The following is a 20524-nucleotide window of genomic DNA, read 5'->3' as shown; positions in this document are numbered from 1 at the left end:
TCATCATATGAAATTTTCTCTATAAATCTTTCCCTATTTTTCTCTAGACCTTAAAATACCATACATCTTTCCTCTACCCGTTACAATTAAAAGAAAAGAAAATGTGATAAAGAAATAGGATTAACTACAAAAAAAAAAAAAAAAAAAAAAAAAAAAAAAAAAAAAAATTATAGTAACGTAAAAACTAACAAACAAACAATCAATCAAATCATTTGCTGCTACTCTCTATGTCCGGAACTTTGCGGCCTCTGAACGATGATACATTAGATTTAACACGTTCAACGAATGGTTTTGTAGCTGGGTATAAAACCATCCTATCAAATATAAGTATTGCTTTGCTAATTAAAATGAACAGCTTGAGGACGATGCATCTTTGTACTAGCACCAACAGCAAAGAGCATATTATCAAAGTCGCGATAGCAATCCAACGTTTGACGTTGTATGTTGTTGCATAAACTCCCGTCATGAAAGCCAAAAGAGTTGCAAAGAATGCTACGATGAGTAACGATACACTGAAGTCTTGTATCATAACTGAATTGCGCTTATTGTTAGTAGCCATGATCCAAAGGAGACAGAATAAGACCATCATTGATAGGCACATTGCTAGTACATCCGCAATCATAAACACTTGAAATGCTATGTCTCCTATCATTTGAGGAGTTCCTTTATCTTGGACTAGTCCACCCGGAACTTGAAATGCTGCTGTGAATGTTATTGTTGTCAAAAGAGCAGCGATGACGTTCATCGAGTTCATGTAGCTATTCAACTGCTTCTTTGGAATGCCCCACGCGCTACGTATACCCATCATTCTAGTATCATCCATAATGAATTTTTCAATCTGAAGAATAAAGGTAAGAAAAATAAAACATTAGTTAGAGTTCATGACTTTTGAATATGACGTAATTTTTCACTTCATCTGTTCCCTTTTAGCTGCAACATACAATTTGCCTAAAATTGTGAGTTTTTTTTATCAAATTGTTACAACTAAAAATGAACGGAGGAAGTACATATATATGTACGTACTGGATATTAATTATCAATTATAAGGTAATTAAATTAGTAGTACTTACATCGTTAGGAAGATTAGGTAGTTCTCCAATTAGGTCGCTGGGGGTTACACCAACTACGTTTGATATTTCTAAAAGATTCAATAGCCATTGATTTTCGTCCTTCGATGACTTACGTTCATCTTTCCGAAAGTTAAGAAAAACTCTTACAAGGTCAAAACGCTCTTCTATGATTACCAGATGCAACGGTGTGTTTCCGTTTTTGTCCTTCAATTCTAACAGACCTCTTAACTCCTTATCTTGAAATAAGCGGGAGAAGTATTTTTCTGGTTGATCTTTTACAAGCAAGTGCCCGTATGTCTGGTCATTGTTCGAGTCGCCGATTTCTGCTGCTTTTGGAGATGCATAGCATAGCATTGCGGCTACTTTGTAGTTACCAGCTTTAAATGCTCTTAGTAAGGGGGTGAGACCATCTTGATCTTTTGATTTGGCTGCTTCATAATTTGTACTCACCATTTCATTTATGTCTTCTTGTGTAATTTGCTCTATGATTTACGAATAACAAACATATTAATTGTTGAAATTATAATAGAGATCGATGAGAGATCAAAGGGAAATTAAAGAATATTGGAAAATTACAGAAGAACATACTTGTTTTGTATTAAAAGACACTAATTGACGCTTTTAATATTTCTATTTTTGGATAGTATTTAAAGATCATTTTATCCTCATTTTTTTAACTTTATTCATTGAACTTTCTAATTTACCCTTAAATTATCCACTTGCATTGTAATTTTTTTTTACTTTCTCTCTCTAACTTTTGTCTACTGTACTTTTCACTTTTTTTCCCCTTAAATTATCCACTTATTTTATTTTTTTGTTTAACTTTTGTCCAGCTTTTTTCTTTTTTTAATGAATTTTTTCCACATCTCCCCCCATTTTTTAAATATTGTGACAAAAACACAATAAAAACTATATTATGAGACAGAGGGAGTATTACTTAATACTCAATAATTTATTATGACGTTGTATACTATAGTCAATTTCCTTAATCTTATCATGCGGCTCCATTGTTGAAACTTAAAGGTTTTGATGATGATGAACTTAAACTAAAGCAAACTCAACTAATAAAGGTTTTTAAGTATTTGATTAGTTTAGGTGAAATTGATATTGGTGATAGAAGAAGTAACTTGAGCTAAGAAGACATAAAGAAGTCTTTAAAGAGAAAGTTAAATCAAGAAGAAGAAAAGTTCTCTAACAAGAACTAAGTTCCCTAATAGGAACTTGAAGACAGCATGCTGAGGTGTCAGCCTGGACTGCGAGTGAAGACAGTGAGTTCCTTTAGGAACTTAGTCTGCGTGAAGCCCAAGTAACCTACTTATGCAGAATATGGCGCAGCAATATTATTTAGTTAAGATTTTATCTTCTAGATTATTGTTAAATATGTTAAGTAGGTTATGCACGAAATTTATTAGAAGCGTGACAAGTTGCTTGGTAAATAAAGATAAAGTTGGAAAAGATAAAAAGATAGATTTTATGAAAAGACTTTATTTAAAATTTGTTTTTTATAATCAGTTTTAAAAAGATTTTATTCTTTTTAAGATTTCTCTTTCTATCTTATTTTTCCGGAAAAGATTTTCTCCAAAGAAGATTTATTTAAACCGTGTTTTTAAGATAAGGCAAGTTAACTTCTTTATCTTTTAGAAAACCTACTTGCTATACAAGTTGTACTTGTATAAATAGTAGAGATTGAATTGTTTTAGGTTTTTGTGAGTTTATGCGTGGAGAAATCACAGAGCTTTAATTGAGTAAGTTTACCAAGCTTCAAACCTTGTCATATTAGTTTCGGATTTCGTGCATAGCTTGTCTATCATATACTAGATTTCATCATTTGTATTGGTTGGGTTATTTGGGTGTTTGTGTGTTTAATATTTACATACAGTTTGTGTAAGCTTCTAGTGTGAAGCTGAGAGTTTATGTACTTTGGGAGTACGAGTGAATCTAAGTGTGGTGCTTAGATTGGGTAGGATAGGGTCCTACTGTGTAGCAAGTTCATTCTGGAACTTGTGAGTAAAGGTCTAATTATAGTAGGTTGTAACTTGGTGTTTGCCCTATTATAGTGAAGTTGTTTGTGGTTGAAATCCCTAAGATAGGGTCGAGATTTTACTTCCACTTGGGCCCTGGAAGGTTTCCTCGTAAAATCTGTGTGATGCATTGTTTTATAATTCCGCAAAAATAGTCACTAGGAACTTAAATACAATTCACCCCCCTCTTATATTGTTCATCTTGACTAACATCCATTTATACTACTACTTCCGCATTTCCATCGCATGATCTAGTATCTCTGACTTTTACCATAATAAAAAAGACTTACCCAGACTTTATCTAGGGCTCACGAGGTCCGATCCGCATTGGCTCAAAGCTCTATATGATTAAATATCAATACTCCCGCAATAATTTTTGTTAAGAAGATGAAGTTGACTAAGTGATTACTAAATTACCAATTTTTATCAAGTGAGATTTATTTGGATCATGTGTGCTTAAATAATATAGAAACTGGATAGGTATTGAGGAGAGATGTTGGTTTAATCTATTTTACTTGTATGTGAAGGTGTGTATCACATCATGCTGACCCTTTTGCCTTTCGTCATATTTTGATTTGAGGAATCCTTTTTAAATACTTGCTTGTAAGGTTTGAATATCATGCTTGTCAATATATGTACTCAACCTATAACTTTTTCTATAGTAAATAATTTTATTAGGAAAAAAAGTTGATATATATATTTTTTTTAATATATAATTTAATCTAACAAGTTTTTGCATGATTGTATTTTTCTAAGTAATATATAGAAGTTAAAGAGTCTCGTAAAAGTAGGAAGCACTTCTTTCGTTTCTTAAAACTATTCATGGTTTGACTCTTTTTTGAGAAATATATTCTGCCAAATGAATAGAGTACTTCTTTCATTTCTTAAAACTATTCATGGTTTGACTCTTTTTTGAGAAATATATTCTGCCAAATGAATAGGAAGTACTTCTTTCGTTTCTTAAAACTATTCATGGTTTGACTCTTTTTTGAGAAATATATTCTGCCAAATGAATGAGATAAACTTTTTATTTTTATTTTTTTATTTTATTTATTGAAAAAGAATGAGATGAAACTTTTAAAGATGAAGGAAGTATTTCGTAGATGAGTATTTACATTTTTTTTATTATTGACAAAGTTGTTAAGTTAAATCTTCTACAATATAAAAGCTTTCTAGACACATAACACAAGTAAAATACAACTTACAAGTAGTGACTTTGGGGGCTGACAAGTTACACTTCATTATCTAATTTTTTTTTTTTTTTTTTTTTTTGTCCTTTTAGCAATAACATCTGCTTTTAATTCTAAATAAACAACAAACAACTTACTAATAAAATAATCCTATTTAATTTACCTCGTCAATTAATCATTTAATTAACAATACTACACTACAATTGCCAGATTGCAACTATTAGTAATAAGTCTAATACTACATAATTTAGCTTGGGTTGCTTATAGTCTAATTAATCGGTTGTTGTAAATTTGTTATCAATAACATGTACGTAAACGTTGAGTCTTTAATTAATTTAATTTGTTACATTAAATTATTTACTCCTGCAAGATTGGAGCCTATAAATTACCTTAATCAATAAACCAATAGATCAACCTAAAAAACACCCCAAAATTACGACAAGTTCGAAAAAAAAAAAAATAAGAAACCATGGAAACTTCTTCAGAGGCAGTAGAAATGGAGAAGGAGCTCTACTTGGCAGCCGCGAATGGTGATGTAGAGTTCCTTGGAGAAGGCAAGAGTAATGAGTATTTCCTTAGGAAAACCTACGAAAAAAATAACATCATTCACATAGCAATTCGACACGAACAACATGATTTCATAGAAGCATGTCTAGAAAAATTTACAATAAGTGAAATAATTAGTGGGAATTCCAAAGAAAACAACCCTCTTCATATTGCTGCTGAGGTAGGTAATTTATTGATAATGAGCTTACTTTATGATTATATAGAAGAGAGGATTGAAGGGTATGTAGGTCAGAAGCCTTGGAAAGTCCAAAACTTTAGAGGAAATACTCCTCTTCATGTTGCTATTATCCATGAGAATGTTAATATTGGTAAATTTTTGTTGGAGAAAGATCCTTCTTTAGCTTGTATCGTCAACAAGTCAAAGGAAGCACCACTTCATCTTGCAATCAAACAACATGTTAATTATAGTAAGTTACTTATATATTCTCCCTTTGTTTATTTGTTATTGATTGAATAGGCGATTGTTTATGTATATCATTTTCAAAATTTTGTGTAAGCATGACAAGTTTCATTTATTTATGATAGAGTATAAAACATGAGCTTAAGCTAATGTGGTATCAGGTCACGGGTTTAAATTTCATCCACTCCCACTTTCAAGTGGAATATTTCATAGAGAGTATGAGCAGGGCTCATGTTGCATCCACACTTTAAGCCCAACGGTCTCTCGTGTGAAGGGGCGTGATAGAGTATAAAACATATTCCTAGGACTCAACCACCAGTTTAAGCTTTTGGTTGAGATAATCTACTAACAATTTAAACACGGAGGAAGTAAACAAAATATCTAAAAATTATTAAGAAGCTCTTATTTTGAAACTTTTTTGAAGCTAATTTGTGTTGTGTACATTTGCGTTTATCTAGCTGTGAGTGAATCGATAATGGCTAGAGTGCAACAACCACTACACGAAGGAGGAGCAGCTCTAACAATCCGATCAGCACCGCAAGAAGATATGTCAGTTATGATAAAACTTCTAGTTGAGAAAGCGAGTAACGTTACTTGTTTTCCTGATGCAAAAGGATTGACTCCTCTTCATAGAGTAGCAACCCTCATCACACCTTATAATCTAAAGTTTACAAAGTTAATACTTGATAATTGCCCGCAATCTGCGGAGGTGTGTGATAATACCGGCAAGTCCATCTTACACCTTTTGATCAATAAAATCCCAAACTACCATGAAACATTAAATTTGCTTAATCGTAAGGAGATTTATGCCTTGAGAAATCATCAGGATCACCATGGAAATACACCATTACATGTTGCTGCGAAGAATATGGACATAAATATGGTGCGATTTTTACTTGAATCCTCGGCGAAACTCAATATCAATAATATGGAAGGTATCTCAGCGGCTTCTGCTATACAACAACAAGATGTGCTTCAGGTATGAAATATTCATTATTGTTACTCCTCCTGTTCCAAAATAAAGCAAGGCATCAGTCTAATTTGCACATTTTTTATTTATGCTATATTTTATACATTAATTTAGTAAAAAATAATGCTCAAAGTGTATATGTGAATAATATAAAAAGTCAACCGATATATTTATTTTGGAACAAATGGAGTAAATAATTCTTGCAATGTTGGTGGATAGTAGCAACTAGCACTTTCTAATAGTAGAGTGATATACACAGAATAATATTTGAACATATTTGTTCTAGTTATGATATTTATATTTCAAATAACCATTGTAAAATACTTCCTCCGTTTCTTTTTAGTTGACACGTTTTTTTAGTCACGTTTGCCAATACACTTATTCAATCATTAATATCTTTAATTATCGATAAATAAAAATTATGAAAAGTTGATATTTGAAAGTATATAATGTGATGAATCTAACAAGATCTCACACGACTATATTTTTCATTACGTATAAAGCACAAAACACGGTCAAAGGGAAATATGTGAATAGTGCTAAAGTCAAAACATGTCAACCAAATAAAAACGGAGGTAGTATTCAGCATATATATAGAAAATTATAATAAGGTCTTGTTCACTTCACTTTATTTTTAATTTGTTGTGCTGAATTGAAATTTTTTTTATTTAACTGAAATCATCTTTACTTAATATTATTTATTTAAGGTGAAGTGAACGTAGAGCACCTAAACTTAAGTAATTAATGATGCAGATGCTGAGAAAACGAATATTGACGAGGGAAGAAATTGAAGCAACAGACAAAGCAAACGTAATCATTCTAAGGGAAAGAATGAGCAAATTAGGAATGGATTTCTTACTCTCACAAGATTCAAAAGGAAAAAACATCCTTCACAGAATAATGTTGATTAAGAAGGAAAGCCGTGTAATGCTAGACGACTTTGTGAATTTCGTCGAAGAAGCACTTGAAAGCTTTCCATCACTTATTCGTCAAACAGACAGTAAAGGAGACACTCCGATTCATATCCTTGTGCGAAATCATCCTGATACCACAATCTATGTTGCTTCAGGAGATCAAGATAATGCGCGACATAATGATAATGATGGTAACCCCGACTATGTTTTCTCAACATTGTGGCGATCAAATCTTTTGCCATTGTTGCTAGAGAAGTGCAATCAGTGTATTCTTAAACTTGAAAACGACGCTAGCGTTGAGGGAGTTCGTTTCGACTCGCCATGGTTGGTGCAGAATGAGGATGGTAATACGGCTCTCCATGAGGCCCTCAAATCGAATAATAACATTAATTTGGTGAAATTATTGTTAACATATGATCAAAAATCGGTTAGTGTGGTTAATAAAAATAAAGAGACGCCTCTTCATCTATTCGCTTGCCGTCCAATAGGTAACTACATACAGTACTTGATTCATTTCATAATGTTCGTCTCATTATTCATTAGTTACTTCTAATATTTTCACGATATAAATAGTTACTTAATTTCAATTTTAGAAAAAATAAATTTGATATCTTGCACTGACATCCAGTAAATTAAATGAGTCAAACAAGAAAAGAGTAGTACGTTATTCTTTTACATTCAAATTTACATGGGTTCTTATTGTAAGCTTAGTTATTTCATACTTCCTTCATGATACATTTATTTTATTATATTTGTCTATACAAGAATTCATTTATAAGTATCTCCAATTATCAATTATAGTAAAATTATTAAAAGTTAATATTTTGAAAATATACATTAAGATGAATCTAACAAGACCTAACATGACATGACAATATTTCTATCTATAAATCACAAAGCCTAGCTAAAAAAAGAGTTTGTAAATAGTGTCAAAAGTCAAAATGTGTCATCTAATTTGTAACAGAAGAAGTTTGATGTCATTATTTTGTTTAAGGCATAGAGCAATTTAAGCGAGAAGACATTAAGGCGATGGTGGATGCTAATGTCCAAGCGGCCTATTCGCTCGACAAGAATGGTCTCACACCCTTACTAAGAGCAATAAAAGCTGGTAACTATTCCGCAGCTGCAGTGTTATGTAAAGCTTCTCCGGAAGCAGCAAAATCCGGTGACGAGAATTGCCAAACATACGGGCACCTGATTGTAAAACATCCATCAGAATACTATTTTGCTCGCCTTTTTCAAGATAAGGAATTAAGAGATCTGTTAGAATCAAAGGACTCGAATGGAAACACACCATTGCATCTGGCAATCATAGATAACCGGTTCGACCTCGTACTGTTTTTCCTTGAGTTTTGGAAAGAAGAACGTAAGTCGTCTAAGGTGAAGGTTGAATGGGTGTCGAAACTTCTAGAAATACATAATAAAGCTGGTAAAACTCCCAACGATCTAATAGCAGAATTACCCAGTCTTCCTTCCAAAGTAAGTGCTTCCTTTTTTAAGTTGTGTTGCCTTACATATATGTTCCTTGTTTTTCTTATATACAGACATACATTATCCATTTTCAATAATATTGCAACAGTTTGATTTTTAAATTATTCGTATATAAGCTTTGTCTACAAATTTTATTAATATATTATTTAAAAAAAAGATAAGGAAGGTTAAAGGGGGGCCATGGTACAAAAAAAGGGGAGAAAAGGAGTAGTTAATTTGTGTACAGTCTTAGTAAATACGCTAGTCACAAGGGCGGATACAGCTAACACTAAAGGTATGCAAGCATGTTCATTAAAATAAGATACGAAGTATATAGCAACATTATGGCATTGCATGCAAACAATTAAGTGTAGCTAAGCTAGCTGGTTGTCCAGGTTTCCCTTAAGCTTTCTTAATTGTCACTCTAATCTAGAGTTTGAATCCATTGTGAAACCTTTTTTCCCAACCATTATTTTTGCTGACTACAATATTTTTTAATTTGATTGTTTATGCAAACATGTTAGGATCATTGTCTATTAAGTACATAATTGTGCACACCCTATATGTGAATTATATTCTATCTCGGATACGCCACTGGCTAGTCAAACAATTGCAATTTATAAAAAGATAAGAATGTTTATACGATCGATATAATGAGACAGTATTAATTGAGTACAGTTCCTATCCATTATTTTTTACTTTGTAATTAATTGAATTTCATGTCTTTATCGTTCAGATTAAGAAGAGCATTCTGGATGAAAAAGAAATGATAGGTGTACTTAGCACATGGGGCATTCCTTCAAGAGAGATGAAAACCTATGTGAACACAATAGGTATTATAGCGGCTCTTTTGACAACGATAACATTCACAACAGCATTCACCGTTCCTGGTGGGCTACTCGAAAATATTGGGACACCCGTTCTAATAGAAAGCATAGAGTTTCAGTTTTTTATGGTACTAGACATATTAGCAATGTGCTTATCAATGATGGTTTTATGCTGTCTCCTTTGGGTCATGGCTACAAACAATAGGAAGAATTCAGTGATGATACTCGATTTCAGTGTAACATTGGTCCTAGCATCATTTTGCACAACTCTTTTGACATTCATGGCGGGTTTGTGTGCAACTACCTTGCCGGTTAAAGCCTGGATGGCTTACGTTACTTTGGGTCTATGCACTTTGCTTATTTTGCTAGTTTACAAAGATATCATCATCAATGTGCTTATTCCTTCTAAAAATGCTATTGTGATTTTTGTATACAAGTTTTTGTGCTCTTCTTGTGTATCGCGTTCAAAAACGAACTCAAGCAATCGAGCTATAGTAGGTGCTGATCTACAATTGCCTCGCCAAGGTTCCATTTTTAATGTTTAAGTAACAAGTTTGTGTAGACATGATGTATTGTATTGCTCTTCAACTGTAACAAAGTTTGCCTTTTCAATCAATTCAATAAGACGAGTGTTTTATTTAAATTATAGAGTGAAATTGTTTTTATTTAATGAAGTTATTTTGACGGAACATTATGATGGAGTACAAACTTATTTTCTTAAGAATATTTTAAAAAATGAACGATATGATAAAGTTTACAATAGGCTTACAGCTGGATAAACACTAGTATACAAGAAATTACTTTTATTACGGATGGCAAGCTCAGCTCCTCAACCCAACTACTTTCAATAAATTTCAAGTGATCAAATCAATATAAGATCACTATAAGACCTACTCAATATAATATAATTTCGTCAACTTCGTGTAATTATTAAATAAAGCTTTTTAGTCGTAACGTGCTACGGTTTGATTTATCTTACTACTCATCAAAGAAAAAAAAACAAAATATGGACTTCAAAGTCTTTAATAATTTCAGTGCAACATTTACATAGTTCAACACCTAATATAAGCTAGAATATTACTAGATCATATATATGATATTATGAATATAAGTCAAAGTCTAATAACAATACGAAACAATACGAAGTATATAGATTAATTAAGCTAGCTAGCCATGCATGCATAATGGAGAATATAGCCATGAAAGGTGATGTAGGATTCCTCCAAGAATTCCAGCACGACGAGTATCTAAAGAAGAAAACCCTTAATTAAAAATAAAAATAATAATAACATGCATGCTTCGCATAGCGATTTAACACGAGCAACCTAAATTTTAGAGGCATGTACATCTTATCAGCTCGATCTAGTGAGAAAAACACAAGTATACTAACAAAACCTTGTAAAAGACAATCTGACGAATTTGTTTCGACACAAAATATATTAGCAAAGCAAAATAGACAAAATAAAGTTACAATTTTTTAAAACTAATCAGGTTTAGAAAAGGTAGTTATTACGAAGTTGAGTAGAAAAGGTCATAATGACATATGATTAGACGGCCAGATTTAGTCTCAAGTCTTGAATATCACCTTTTAAAACTTTAATCAACTAAGTTGTTCATCCATGAGAGTAGTTGATAAATGTATAAGAGAATGTTAAACATGTGTAGATAAGATAATTAAATGTATATATTACATTGTTGATTTCTTTTGTTATTAGTTTGTTGTACTTGTACCTCGTCATATATGATATCACATTCATATTTATAAATGATATAATGCGCACGTCGGCATGCATGTAATTTGACTTTATTTTAATGTTTTTTATCGCCCCTAATAAAATTGATGGATAAGAAAAAATCCTTATAACTTAACACGTTATTTCCTCATATTGGTTAATACTACTTATAACAATAATTAATTTGATTGTCACAACTTATGTTGACGTTGATTCTAGTAATTATTTGATGAAGGATTCCATTAATAAGTCACAAATTAAATAATAATAATTTTCCTCGTATATAAAAGTTAGACTGAGATAGCAACTTTTAGTGTATTACGTGCACCCAAACAATAATCAAACTATTGATATCATTTACGGGCAATTAATATACAAACTAAGGATAAGCAATGAAGTTGACTGTTAATATTTTTTTATACTATATGTAATTTTTCCTAGAACAATTTACCGGCAATGGTGTACAAAATTATTTACCGTGTTTATTGGTACAATGTTAGTTATTGTGGTAAGAAGCAAGACTATAGTAGATTAGTAGTTGTTCTTCTTTACCACAATAACTAACATTTCACATGTTGGGTGTGGCCCAAATTTTAGGCCCACTATTTGATGGAGTATTTGTTCATGTTTTAGAAGTTTTTAGATACAAACATGGTTGGTATTGCTTCTTTTTCTTTAAATTCTTCAACTAGCTTGTATCATGCAAGTCACTAAAATGATCCAGAGAATTCTTGACATTATTAGAATTAACTAGAAACATAGTTCGTGAATTTTCTAGAATATCATGGATACAAGAATGATGAAGGCGTTTTCTAGTATCTTCCGGCCCTTTCTTCCATGCTCCATCTTCAACTATAAATATAGGTCATAGGCATTCATTCGTGATACACACACAAGAAGCCATACCTATACACAAGCCTTTCTACTTATCTCACCTCCTTATAATTTTCTACCTATTTACCTTCTCTATAAATCCACTATTCCCTATTATTTGTAATATAATACTCCTTTTTGAGTTTCTATGTTGGGAGTTTGCCTGTACTGTACTAATCACCCTTTCAAGAAGAGTTCTTGTACACTCTTATTTTTCATATAGTGGATTAATTTGGTGCTCGTCGCCGTGGATTTTTTTTACTTTCCACGTTAAATGTTGTGTCCATTTCTTTACTCTTAAATTATTTTGCCTCCTTTATCTTTCTCCAAATTATTTTATCAGTCTCCACATCTTTAATTTGCTTCCAATGTGCACTACTTACCAACCCTAACATTACATCAACTTTTGTGCGTGGTTCCTAAACCCTATTAGACTCGTTGATAATTTGTACACTAGTTTTAATTGAAAGACCTGCATTTAGGTTTTTATGATGTCAGATGGGTTACCAATTAATATGTATGTCCATGATGTTGCCGGTTTTATTTTGTCTGTGGATCATTATGGCTACTGACAACAAGCATAATTAATTCAATAAAGATATATACTTAATTTCAGTGTAACATTGCTCCTATTCTCTTAGCATCATTTATATATGTTGCTATTCCACAAATATCTCATCATCAACTTAATTTTTCCATTCCAAAATATTATACATTATTTTGTTTGGATGTTTTTGCAATTTGCTTGAAAATTATTATGTGCAAAAATCAAAAATTGGTATGCAGCAATGGCTCATAAATACACTGATGTTGTAAACCAAAACCAAGAAATGGAGCCAAGTTAATTCTCACTAATCAAGGATTTGTGATTAAGGTTTAGAGTTTAGACGATGTTAGTTCAAACATATTGTAATATTGCAATAGAACGAACACATTTTAGTAGAGATAGACCATTTAACACTGTGAAGAAACACTGCTACTAAACATTCAATGTATATGAAACATACATGTTAATGATAATATTATCTTGTAATAATAAATTAATCCTGCTGCATGCATTCAAGAACTTCAAGAGCACATGCAACTATTTTCCTAACTATTGTAAGAAATTAGATTATACCAAAAATAAAAGAAAAATATTTTTTTTGAAATTGATCCGATACTCTAGATAAGTGTCAAAAATTGACTCGACTTTAAATAACCCAACATAATCCAAAATCCCAAATTGACCTTATCCTTAAACATGTCTCAAATTCGAATTCACCAAATCCAACCCAAACCAACTAATGGGCCAATTTGACACTTTACCATCAACATTAGGCTTTAAGCCCATAATTCTACTAAAAAAATATTTCCTCATCTGATGAAATTATGGGTCCCTACATTTGCATTTTTGGTTGGTAAAGAATAGAGCCCTATCAAACTCGACACTTTGAAAGTAAGAAAAAGGTAAAGGAAGTCTCACCCAATGCATATCTAACTTCTTGATTGTGAGATGCAAATTTTCTCTCTAAACCTTACGGGCCCATGCGGGTGAGCGTTGTTAGCACATACTTAGTTTACAAAAAGTACAGTTGCGGAAGCCGGAAGCAACATCCGCAATGCAATTTACATGACCTTGTTTTAAGCCACAATTTTCTAAGCATCATTTTTCTGGCATTAGTTGATCACTTAATCCTCTTCATTCCTCATTCATTATTTCAGTATCAGAAGATTCAGAACCATTAAGAATAGAGCAACGCAAGTACACAACACTGAAACTAAGTACTTAAACGTGCGGCAACTGTTCATCCAAAAAAAAATTTAAAAAACTGAATATACTATTGTTTCAGATTCACTTTGAACACTCAGGAAAGAGCAAAAAATGCCTCTTTTTCCTGCTCCACAATTTGATGAATTTCGAGATAAACTATCTGCTCAATTAAGACCATGGCATCGTTCTCTTCAATTCTGGGCTCGTACTGCTGAAATCTATACTGGTTATAAGGTTTAATTTCTGGTCTTCTATATTTTTGTTGCTTTGTTTCGATTTTGTGGGTTTGGGTTTTTTCCAATTTTTAATTGGTTTTAATTTAAGATTATTTGCATAATTATGGTTCTGGGTTGTAGTCTAAAATGGGTTTAATTCCAATTTTGTTGTTTTTTATTGAATTTTGGTGTGAATTTTTAGGTGTTTCAAGTTCAAGTGAGTTTTGTGAAAGATGCAAAGAAGCAAGAGGAAATGTGGGAAAGGCAACATGAGATTGCTGCTGATAAGATTTACAATATGTGCTATGATCTTGGTGGGTTCTTTCTTAAGGTATTTAAAGTTTCTCATTTTTTTTTAATGCAGTTTTTTTCTTGATTTTTGGTGGGTTTAATTGAATGTCCATAAACATTGAAATTTGCATTAATATATGGACAAGCTTAGAAAAAGTTTTTGATAATTTATGTTGAATATTTGTTGCCTTTTTGTTTTCTAATAAAGTGGTGTGCCCTTCATTAATCTATATTTTTCAATGGGCATTTGTTCCTTTGGAGTAAAATTATAATCTTGCATGTAAATTATTGTAATTTAAAGCGGTTAGTTGGATGGCTTTTAAGAATGGTTTGTATTTATTGGATTGTGTCCCACCATTTCTATAGTTGAGCTATGAGCTGATAGTTGTGTTCAATATTGTAAAGTCTTCTATGGGTTGAAACTTTATGTTGAAAATTTGCTATCTTTTACATTATCAGTTATTTCTCTATTGAAATGGCATCTTGGCATTTTTATTAATCTATAATTCCAATGGACATTGGTAACTAAAGTAAAATCTTAATCTTGCATCTAAATTTGTATAATTTAAAATGGTTTACTTTAAAGAATGGATTCTGTACTGGATTGTGTCCCATTATTGCTATAGTTGATAAATTTCGTTCAATATCGTATCGAGGTTATTGTGATGTGTAGGGAATATATTGGCCTGTATATTTGATAAATGACTAAAGTTTATATTCTGAATGCTTTTGGTGATGAGGGTTTGATTAGATTGCTCAAATTGTTGGGAAACCGGATTTGGCCCCTGCTGCATGGGTGCGACGGCTGGTGACTCTTTGTGATCAAGCTCCCCCCACACCTTATGAGACTGTTCAGCATGTGTTAGAGAAGGTGTTAGGAAAAAGCGTTGGAGAAATGTTTGATGTATTTGATGAAAATCCTCTTGGTTCTGCTTCCATTGCACAGGTATGTCTTCTACATTGCAGATTCTGAAGTCTTTCCTTTGACTTATCTCGTTGTTATGTTGATACTTTTAAGTTGGACATGTTCTTGACAAGATGTATTTTGTTATTCTATGTTTCTCTGATAGATTTGCTATAAGGTCCTTCTGTGTTTGCATATTACTAAGAATTTTAAAGGTTCAGTTTTCCCCCATTAAGATTTAGACTTGTCTACAGGGTCATTAATCTGAAAACCCTATGGAACTAAGGGATATTTTATCACACTCAGGATCGTTTGTAATGTTTTATCCAGAAATTAAGAATGAATGTCATTCTGCTTGAATGCCACTTCAGTCTACTCTTCAACCTGAGTATAGTATTTATTGTCTCCTAGAGTCCTAGTGATCTTACCTTTATTAATGTGAGTACTAGTATGTGAAAAAATTTCAGGCTATACTGCTTGCAAATATTTAAGGCTTGTGTTGGGAATAAGTGTGTTTTTTGCTTACTGTGGACTACTTTGGCTGTTATGATTGTTGAGAGCACTGTATCAATAGACATAACTTGTCAACATAGTATATAGGTCTGGTTTCTGCACCATGACTTGCTCTCAAATAGATATGTCTATGATTCAGCTAAGCTGTTTTTATTGATAAATTATTTTACTTGAACATGCATGCTGAATCTTATGCATTTCTTGTATTCTCTTTTAATTTAGGTCCACCGTGCAAAGTTGAAGGGTAACACCAGCGATGTGGTTGTTAAGGTAGATTACTTGGATACTTTCTAGGAGCTTTAATAGTGTGACTAGCATCTGATGCTCGAAAATCTTCTAGGTCCAACATCCTGGAGTTCAAGAGTTGATGATGACTGATATTCGTAATCTGCAAGCTTTTGCTTTATACATGCAGAAGACAGATATTAAATTTGATCTCTATTCTGTGACAAAGGAAATGGAGAAACAGGTGAAATTTTATTTTTGTTATTTTCTCTCCTATCTTCATTGTCATCCTTTAAGCCTAAAGCTGGGAATAAGTAAACTGTAATGAAGGCATTCATTGGAATTAGTGCTTTTGTGGTAATTCATGCCCCTGCTAGACTGCTACAACATGACTCATGATTAGATTTATTTTGCAAAAACATGTGTTTACATGGCTATGAAATTTATGGCTGTTTTAATACCATCAAATTGGTCTTTTATCAAAAAAAAAAAAAAAAAAAAAAACACTTAGTTTATGTTGTGCACAAGTCTCTATCTCATGTTTTCCATGTGTAATATGCGATATCGTAAAATGATTCATAAGTATGAATTGCATGTTTGAGGGTTGAACTTAATTGGGTCAGAATGAACGGATTTCCTGCATTACTGTTTGAGAAAGTATGCTTTATGGTTTATCCATATCTGAAGAGTTTTATCAGTTTATGCTGCGCACAGTCAAGTAACCTGTATGTCAGACTGTTGTCAGTGGACAAATTATCCCTCTTTAGCTCCATATTTGCAACATGGTGAGTAAATGCAAGATTTTAGGAGCCCATATGATGAGAGGTTGAGAGAGAGAGAGAGAGAAGCCCATGGAATGTGGGGAGACAGAGACTCCTTATCCATATAAAGTATGTAGCAATTAAGGTGAAACTTCCTAAAAAAAACAAGTGTTGCTAATTGCTATTATTATGGAACATAGGAAGTACTTCAAATTCATTTTTTAACTTAACAGAGATGTGTTCAGTTGGTTAAAAATTTGGTTTCTGTGTGCATGTCTTTCCATGTAGTTAGGTAAAGTGAAATAAATTGAGAGATGCTACAGGACTAGTTTAACAACTTTATTCATATGTATGTATCTTTAGCTGTTTTTTTAGGATATGCTAAATCCTTTCCAAAGTTCTCCTCTAGATTCAATTTCTGATGATTTTAGGATATGATAAATCCTTTCCTAAGTTCTCTTCTAGATTCAATTCCCCATGATTATTGTCAAATACTCCGGGTTATTATAGGTAATTTATTGTGATAATTTATATACTTCCCAATTGACTTCATTCTCAATCATGTTTAGTGGTTTCTGGGTTGATCATGTGCTACCTTCAAGAACTTTTCTGTTTGCTCCTGATCCTAACTGGAAAGTTTAATTTATATATTTCTTTTCCTCCATAAGATTGCAAATGAATTTGACTTTACAAGAGAGGCTGCTGCGATGGATAAGATCAGGCAATTCCTGTTTGAGAATAACAAGAAGAGTCCTGTTCTGGTACCACGAGTCATGAAGGACTTGGTCAGTAGGTAAGCTGCTCGTTGTGATTTTGATGGGCGGGTAAAATCTCATCCACTATTGAACCATTCACAGCCATATATATGCTCTCTTTCACAGCTGTAGATTGTACAGCCTTATTTGTCTATATCCTATCAGTCCTGGAAAAAGAAAACATATGCAAAGAACTACTTTTTGTTTTGCCTATTCTTGAGTGCCTCTTATTAGGCTCTAGCATGTGGCAGGGTTAGGGGTAGAACATATGTGTGAAGTGCCTCGATTTGGATTGACAGAGCAACTGTATCCATACCCCTTCAAAAGGCATTGGCTGACCTACGACTCCCTCCGTCCCTTATTTTTTGCCCCATAGAGAAATGTTACTTTATTTTTTGGTTGGAAAAAATGACGAGAGAGAAAAGTAGTGGAGTTAATGGGGTGGTTGTGGGAGTAAACATATGGTCCCATATGTTCAAAAATAGAACGGGGCAAAATTAAAGGAACGGCCTAAAAAGGAAATTGGCCATACGGGGCAAAAAAATAAGGGACGAAGGGAGTACTTCACAAGAAATTGGCATTCTTTTTTTTCTTTCTTTTTTTCTTTTTTTTTTTTTTTTTTTTTGACAAGGGAGAAATTGGCCTTCTTACTGATTTTATCATAACAAACGAGTGCAAAATACTTAAATGTTGCACATTTTAATATGATGCCTATAATTTAAGTATGTGGACGAATTCTACTTTTAAATGAAATATAATGTCTACATTAATGGTTAATTGTGTGGTTGATGTTGATGAATATAAATTATATGCAGTAGAGCTAAAGCATTTCTATTAAGATTTTTTTATATATTTATTATTATTATTATTATTATTTTTAATCAGGAGGGTATTGGTGATGGACTACATTGATGGGATCCCAATTTTGAGACTTGGTGATGAAATGGCCAAAAGAGGCCTCAACCCTAGTGGTAGGGTTGCGGTTGCAGCAAAGCAGTAAGCCCACTTTTCACTTAGAAGTATGCAATCTCATTTTTCCCGTTTCCTAGTGACTTTGTGACTGCTAATGGATTGTGTATTTGTGTTTATACATCCATTTAGCTTTACATTCATTTACTCTCTATTCTTTCATGCTCTTTGAAAATGCAACAAAATTTTTACTTCTAGCTTTGTTAGCACGATAAAACTTAGCATGGTTTGATCTATATTGGGTTTGTGCAAACATCTTTGCATGCAGGAATATCCTCAAAAGCTTGGCTGTGGCATATGGGCAGATGATAATAAAGAGTGGATTTTTCCATGCAGATCCTCATCCTGGAAATATTCTGATATGTAAAGCATCTGAGGTGAGTGAGAGGTTAATTGCCTATAAAGTTACAAGCATTGAACTCTTTATGTTGACTAATTTTGAATTGTTCGTATGTTAATCGAACTTGGCTACTATTTAGGTTGCATTGCTAGACTATGGGCAAGTAAAAGACCTCCCAGAGAATCTGAGGCTTGGATATGCAAATCTAGTGCTTGCTATGGCTGATAATGATCCTATAAGAGCAATCGAAAGCTATAGGTGGTTACAAACTGACAATTCTTTTAATTGATTTCTCTGAGCTTCGTGGGTTTATTTTTTCTCAAAAATAGGAAGTACAAATCTATCTCATTGAAATTAATCTAAAAACCATATATACGGACATTAGGTTAGAAAAACTTCCATATCAATCTGATGCTCTGATTCTTATCCTTGACATATTTCTTGACTGTTTCTAGGGAGCTTGGTATAAACACTTTGAGTAAATGCGAAAATGAACAAGAGGAGATGTTGAAGTTAGCACAGACAATGTTTGACACAAAGCTACCTCCTGGAGTAACAATGCTGCAACCTTTCTCTGAGGGATCCTCTATTAAAAAGATTTCTGTTGAGGTGCTAAATTTTGGTGCTTAAATTGTTTGTCCAAAATGTTTTTCAATCCTTTTTTTTTTTTCTTATCATAAACGTTGCATCTCTCTTTTCTTTCTTATTTTTTCACAAATTAAATCCCCTAAAAGTTCTGCTCTCTTGTTTGATTGTATCTGAAGGCTTTTCCTGAAGAACTGTTTTCTGTTCTTCGAACTGTTCATCTATTAAGAGGGCTAAGTGTTGGCATGGGCATGAACTTTTCGTGTGCTGAAGAATGGCGACCCATAGCAGAAGAAGCTTTATATCGTTCTGGTAGACTTCAAGGTAACCCTTGAGTCTATTACTGTACCAGAATATCAGCTACTTTATGCCTTTAGATTTGATATCTACTTGTATGATTAATCATGACTATGATTTCTGGTGGTTGTACAGCCAAGGATATGAAGGAAAAAACACAAAGACACGGCTGGTTCAGAAGAACATTTCGTAGGCGATAGCTAATAACGATTGTCGGGCTAGAGACAGATGCAAATTTGGAGAACATACAAATAGCTACTGTCTCATCCTCCTCTGTTCACTCACTTCTTCTTGTTAATGCCTTTCTGTTGTTGTGTAAACATTCTTTATTGAGTTATTACAGAAAAAAGGAAGAGAAGAACCGAAAAGCGGCTCATTTTGATATCTCTTGTATTATTCTAGCCACTCTGTTGCCTATTGGCATAATTTAAGATGTTTTCTGTAAACCTTAGCAGGTGATACTGCTGATACATGTGCCGATACAATCTGAAAGTGAACACATGTTCAACATTTTTAACAACAATGGGCATCTTTATTGGGCTATAAATTTTTGGGTTAACATATATTGAATTTTTCATACAATCAGGTTGTACATGATTCATCCTGCAGGATGATCCATTGATGCTAGATAAAAATCATAAAATCATTAAAATGGAAGAGAAACCGAAGTATAAATTATATTCCGTACAATGTGAATAATTGAATATGTTCTTTCAAGTAATGTAATAATTGAGAAAAATGGAAAGGTTCATAGATTTTCTGTATTGTACTCACTCTTTACCTTTATGTTTGCCTCATTTTTCTTTTTAGTATGTCCTTTTAAGTTTGCTCCATATTACTTTTAGTTATAGAAAAAAGAAATACACTCTTTCTCTCACAAC

General features: G+C 32.7%; 4 protein-coding genes across 4 annotated transcripts; 3 read left to right on the top strand and 1 right to left on the bottom strand.

Moving 5' to 3' along the window:
• Positions 1-208: 208 nt before the first annotated feature.
• On the bottom strand, positions 209-1523 carry LOC145570782 (protein ACCELERATED CELL DEATH 6-like). The gene is made up of 2 exons (XM_081629922.1): positions 1071-1523; positions 209-838 (listed from the first exon to the last, which is right to left on the bottom strand). Exons 1-2 carry the CDS (start codon positions 1521-1523, stop codon positions 209-211), a joined length of 1083 nt encoding a protein of 360 aa, XP_081486048.1.
• Positions 1524-4750: 3227 nt separating this feature from the next.
• On the top strand, positions 4751-5387 carry LOC145570781 (uncharacterized). Its single transcript, XM_081629921.1, has 2 exons — positions 4751-5255; positions 5374-5387. The coding sequence occupies exons 1-2, from the start codon at positions 4751-4753 to the stop codon at positions 5385-5387; spliced, it is 519 nt and encodes a 172-aa protein (XP_081486047.1).
• Positions 5388-5795: 408 nt separating this feature from the next.
• On the top strand, positions 5796-9974 carry LOC145570780 (uncharacterized). Its single transcript, XM_081629920.1, has 4 exons — positions 5796-6227; positions 6972-7620; positions 8127-8611; positions 9339-9974. Exons 1-4 carry the CDS (start codon positions 5796-5798, stop codon positions 9972-9974), a joined length of 2202 nt encoding a protein of 733 aa, XP_081486046.1.
• A 3589-nt stretch (positions 9975-13563) lies between these two features.
• Positions 13564-20190, top strand: LOC145570241 (uncharacterized). The gene is made up of 12 exons (XM_081629274.1): positions 13564-14022; positions 14206-14334; positions 15046-15240; positions 15934-15981; positions 16052-16180; positions 17366-17490; positions 18338-18448; positions 18690-18798; positions 18901-19019; positions 19217-19370; positions 19526-19670; positions 19779-20190. The coding sequence occupies exons 1-12, from the start codon at positions 13900-13902 to the stop codon at positions 19841-19843; spliced, it is 1452 nt and encodes a 483-aa protein (XP_081485400.1). The 5' UTR covers positions 13564-13899; the 3' UTR covers positions 19844-20190.
• The last annotated feature ends 334 nt before the right edge of the window (positions 20191-20524 follow it).

This window comes from Chenopodium album, chromosome 12 (assembly GCF_948465745.1).
Source record: "Chenopodium album chromosome 12, dcCheAlbu1.1, whole genome shotgun sequence".
Taxonomy (NCBI): Eukaryota; Viridiplantae; Streptophyta; class Magnoliopsida; order Caryophyllales; family Amaranthaceae; genus Chenopodium; species Chenopodium album.
The sequence above is the reverse complement of the archived record's forward strand: the minus strand, read 5'-3'. Positions and strand labels throughout refer to the sequence as shown.

Bases quoted from the DNA above. Each gene is read 5' to 3' on its own strand.
- LOC145570780 (XM_081629920.1), top strand. From the start codon at position 5,796: ATGTCAGTTATGATAAAACTTCTAGTTGAGAAAGCGAGTAACGTTACT. The intron at 6,228-6,971 runs GTATGAAATATT...TTAATGATGCAG, and splicing joins AACAACAAGATGTGCTTCAG to ATGCTGAGAAAACGAATATT. The intron at 8,612-9,338 runs GTAAGTGCTTCC...TTTATCGTTCAG, and splicing joins TACCCAGTCTTCCTTCCAAA to ATTAAGAAGAGCATTCTGGA.
- LOC145570781 (XM_081629921.1), top strand. From the start codon at position 4,751: ATGGAAACTTCTTCAGAGGCAGTAGAAATGGAGAAGGAGCTCTACTTG.
- LOC145570782 (XM_081629922.1), bottom strand. From the start codon at position 1,523: ATGGTGAGTACAAATTATGAAGCAGCCAAATCAAAAGATCAAGATGGT. The intron at 839-1,070 runs GTAAGTACTACT...TTTATTCTTCAG, and splicing joins TACCTAATCTTCCTAACGAT to ATTGAAAAATTCATTATGGA.
- LOC145570241 (XM_081629274.1), top strand. From the start codon at position 13,900: ATGCCTCTTTTTCCTGCTCCACAATTTGATGAATTTCGAGATAAACTA. The intron at 15,982-16,051 runs GTAGATTACTTG...AAAATCTTCTAG, and splicing joins CCAGCGATGTGGTTGTTAAG to GTCCAACATCCTGGAGTTCA. The intron at 16,181-17,365 runs GTGAAATTTTAT...TTCCTCCATAAG, and splicing joins CAAAGGAAATGGAGAAACAG to ATTGCAAATGAATTTGACTT.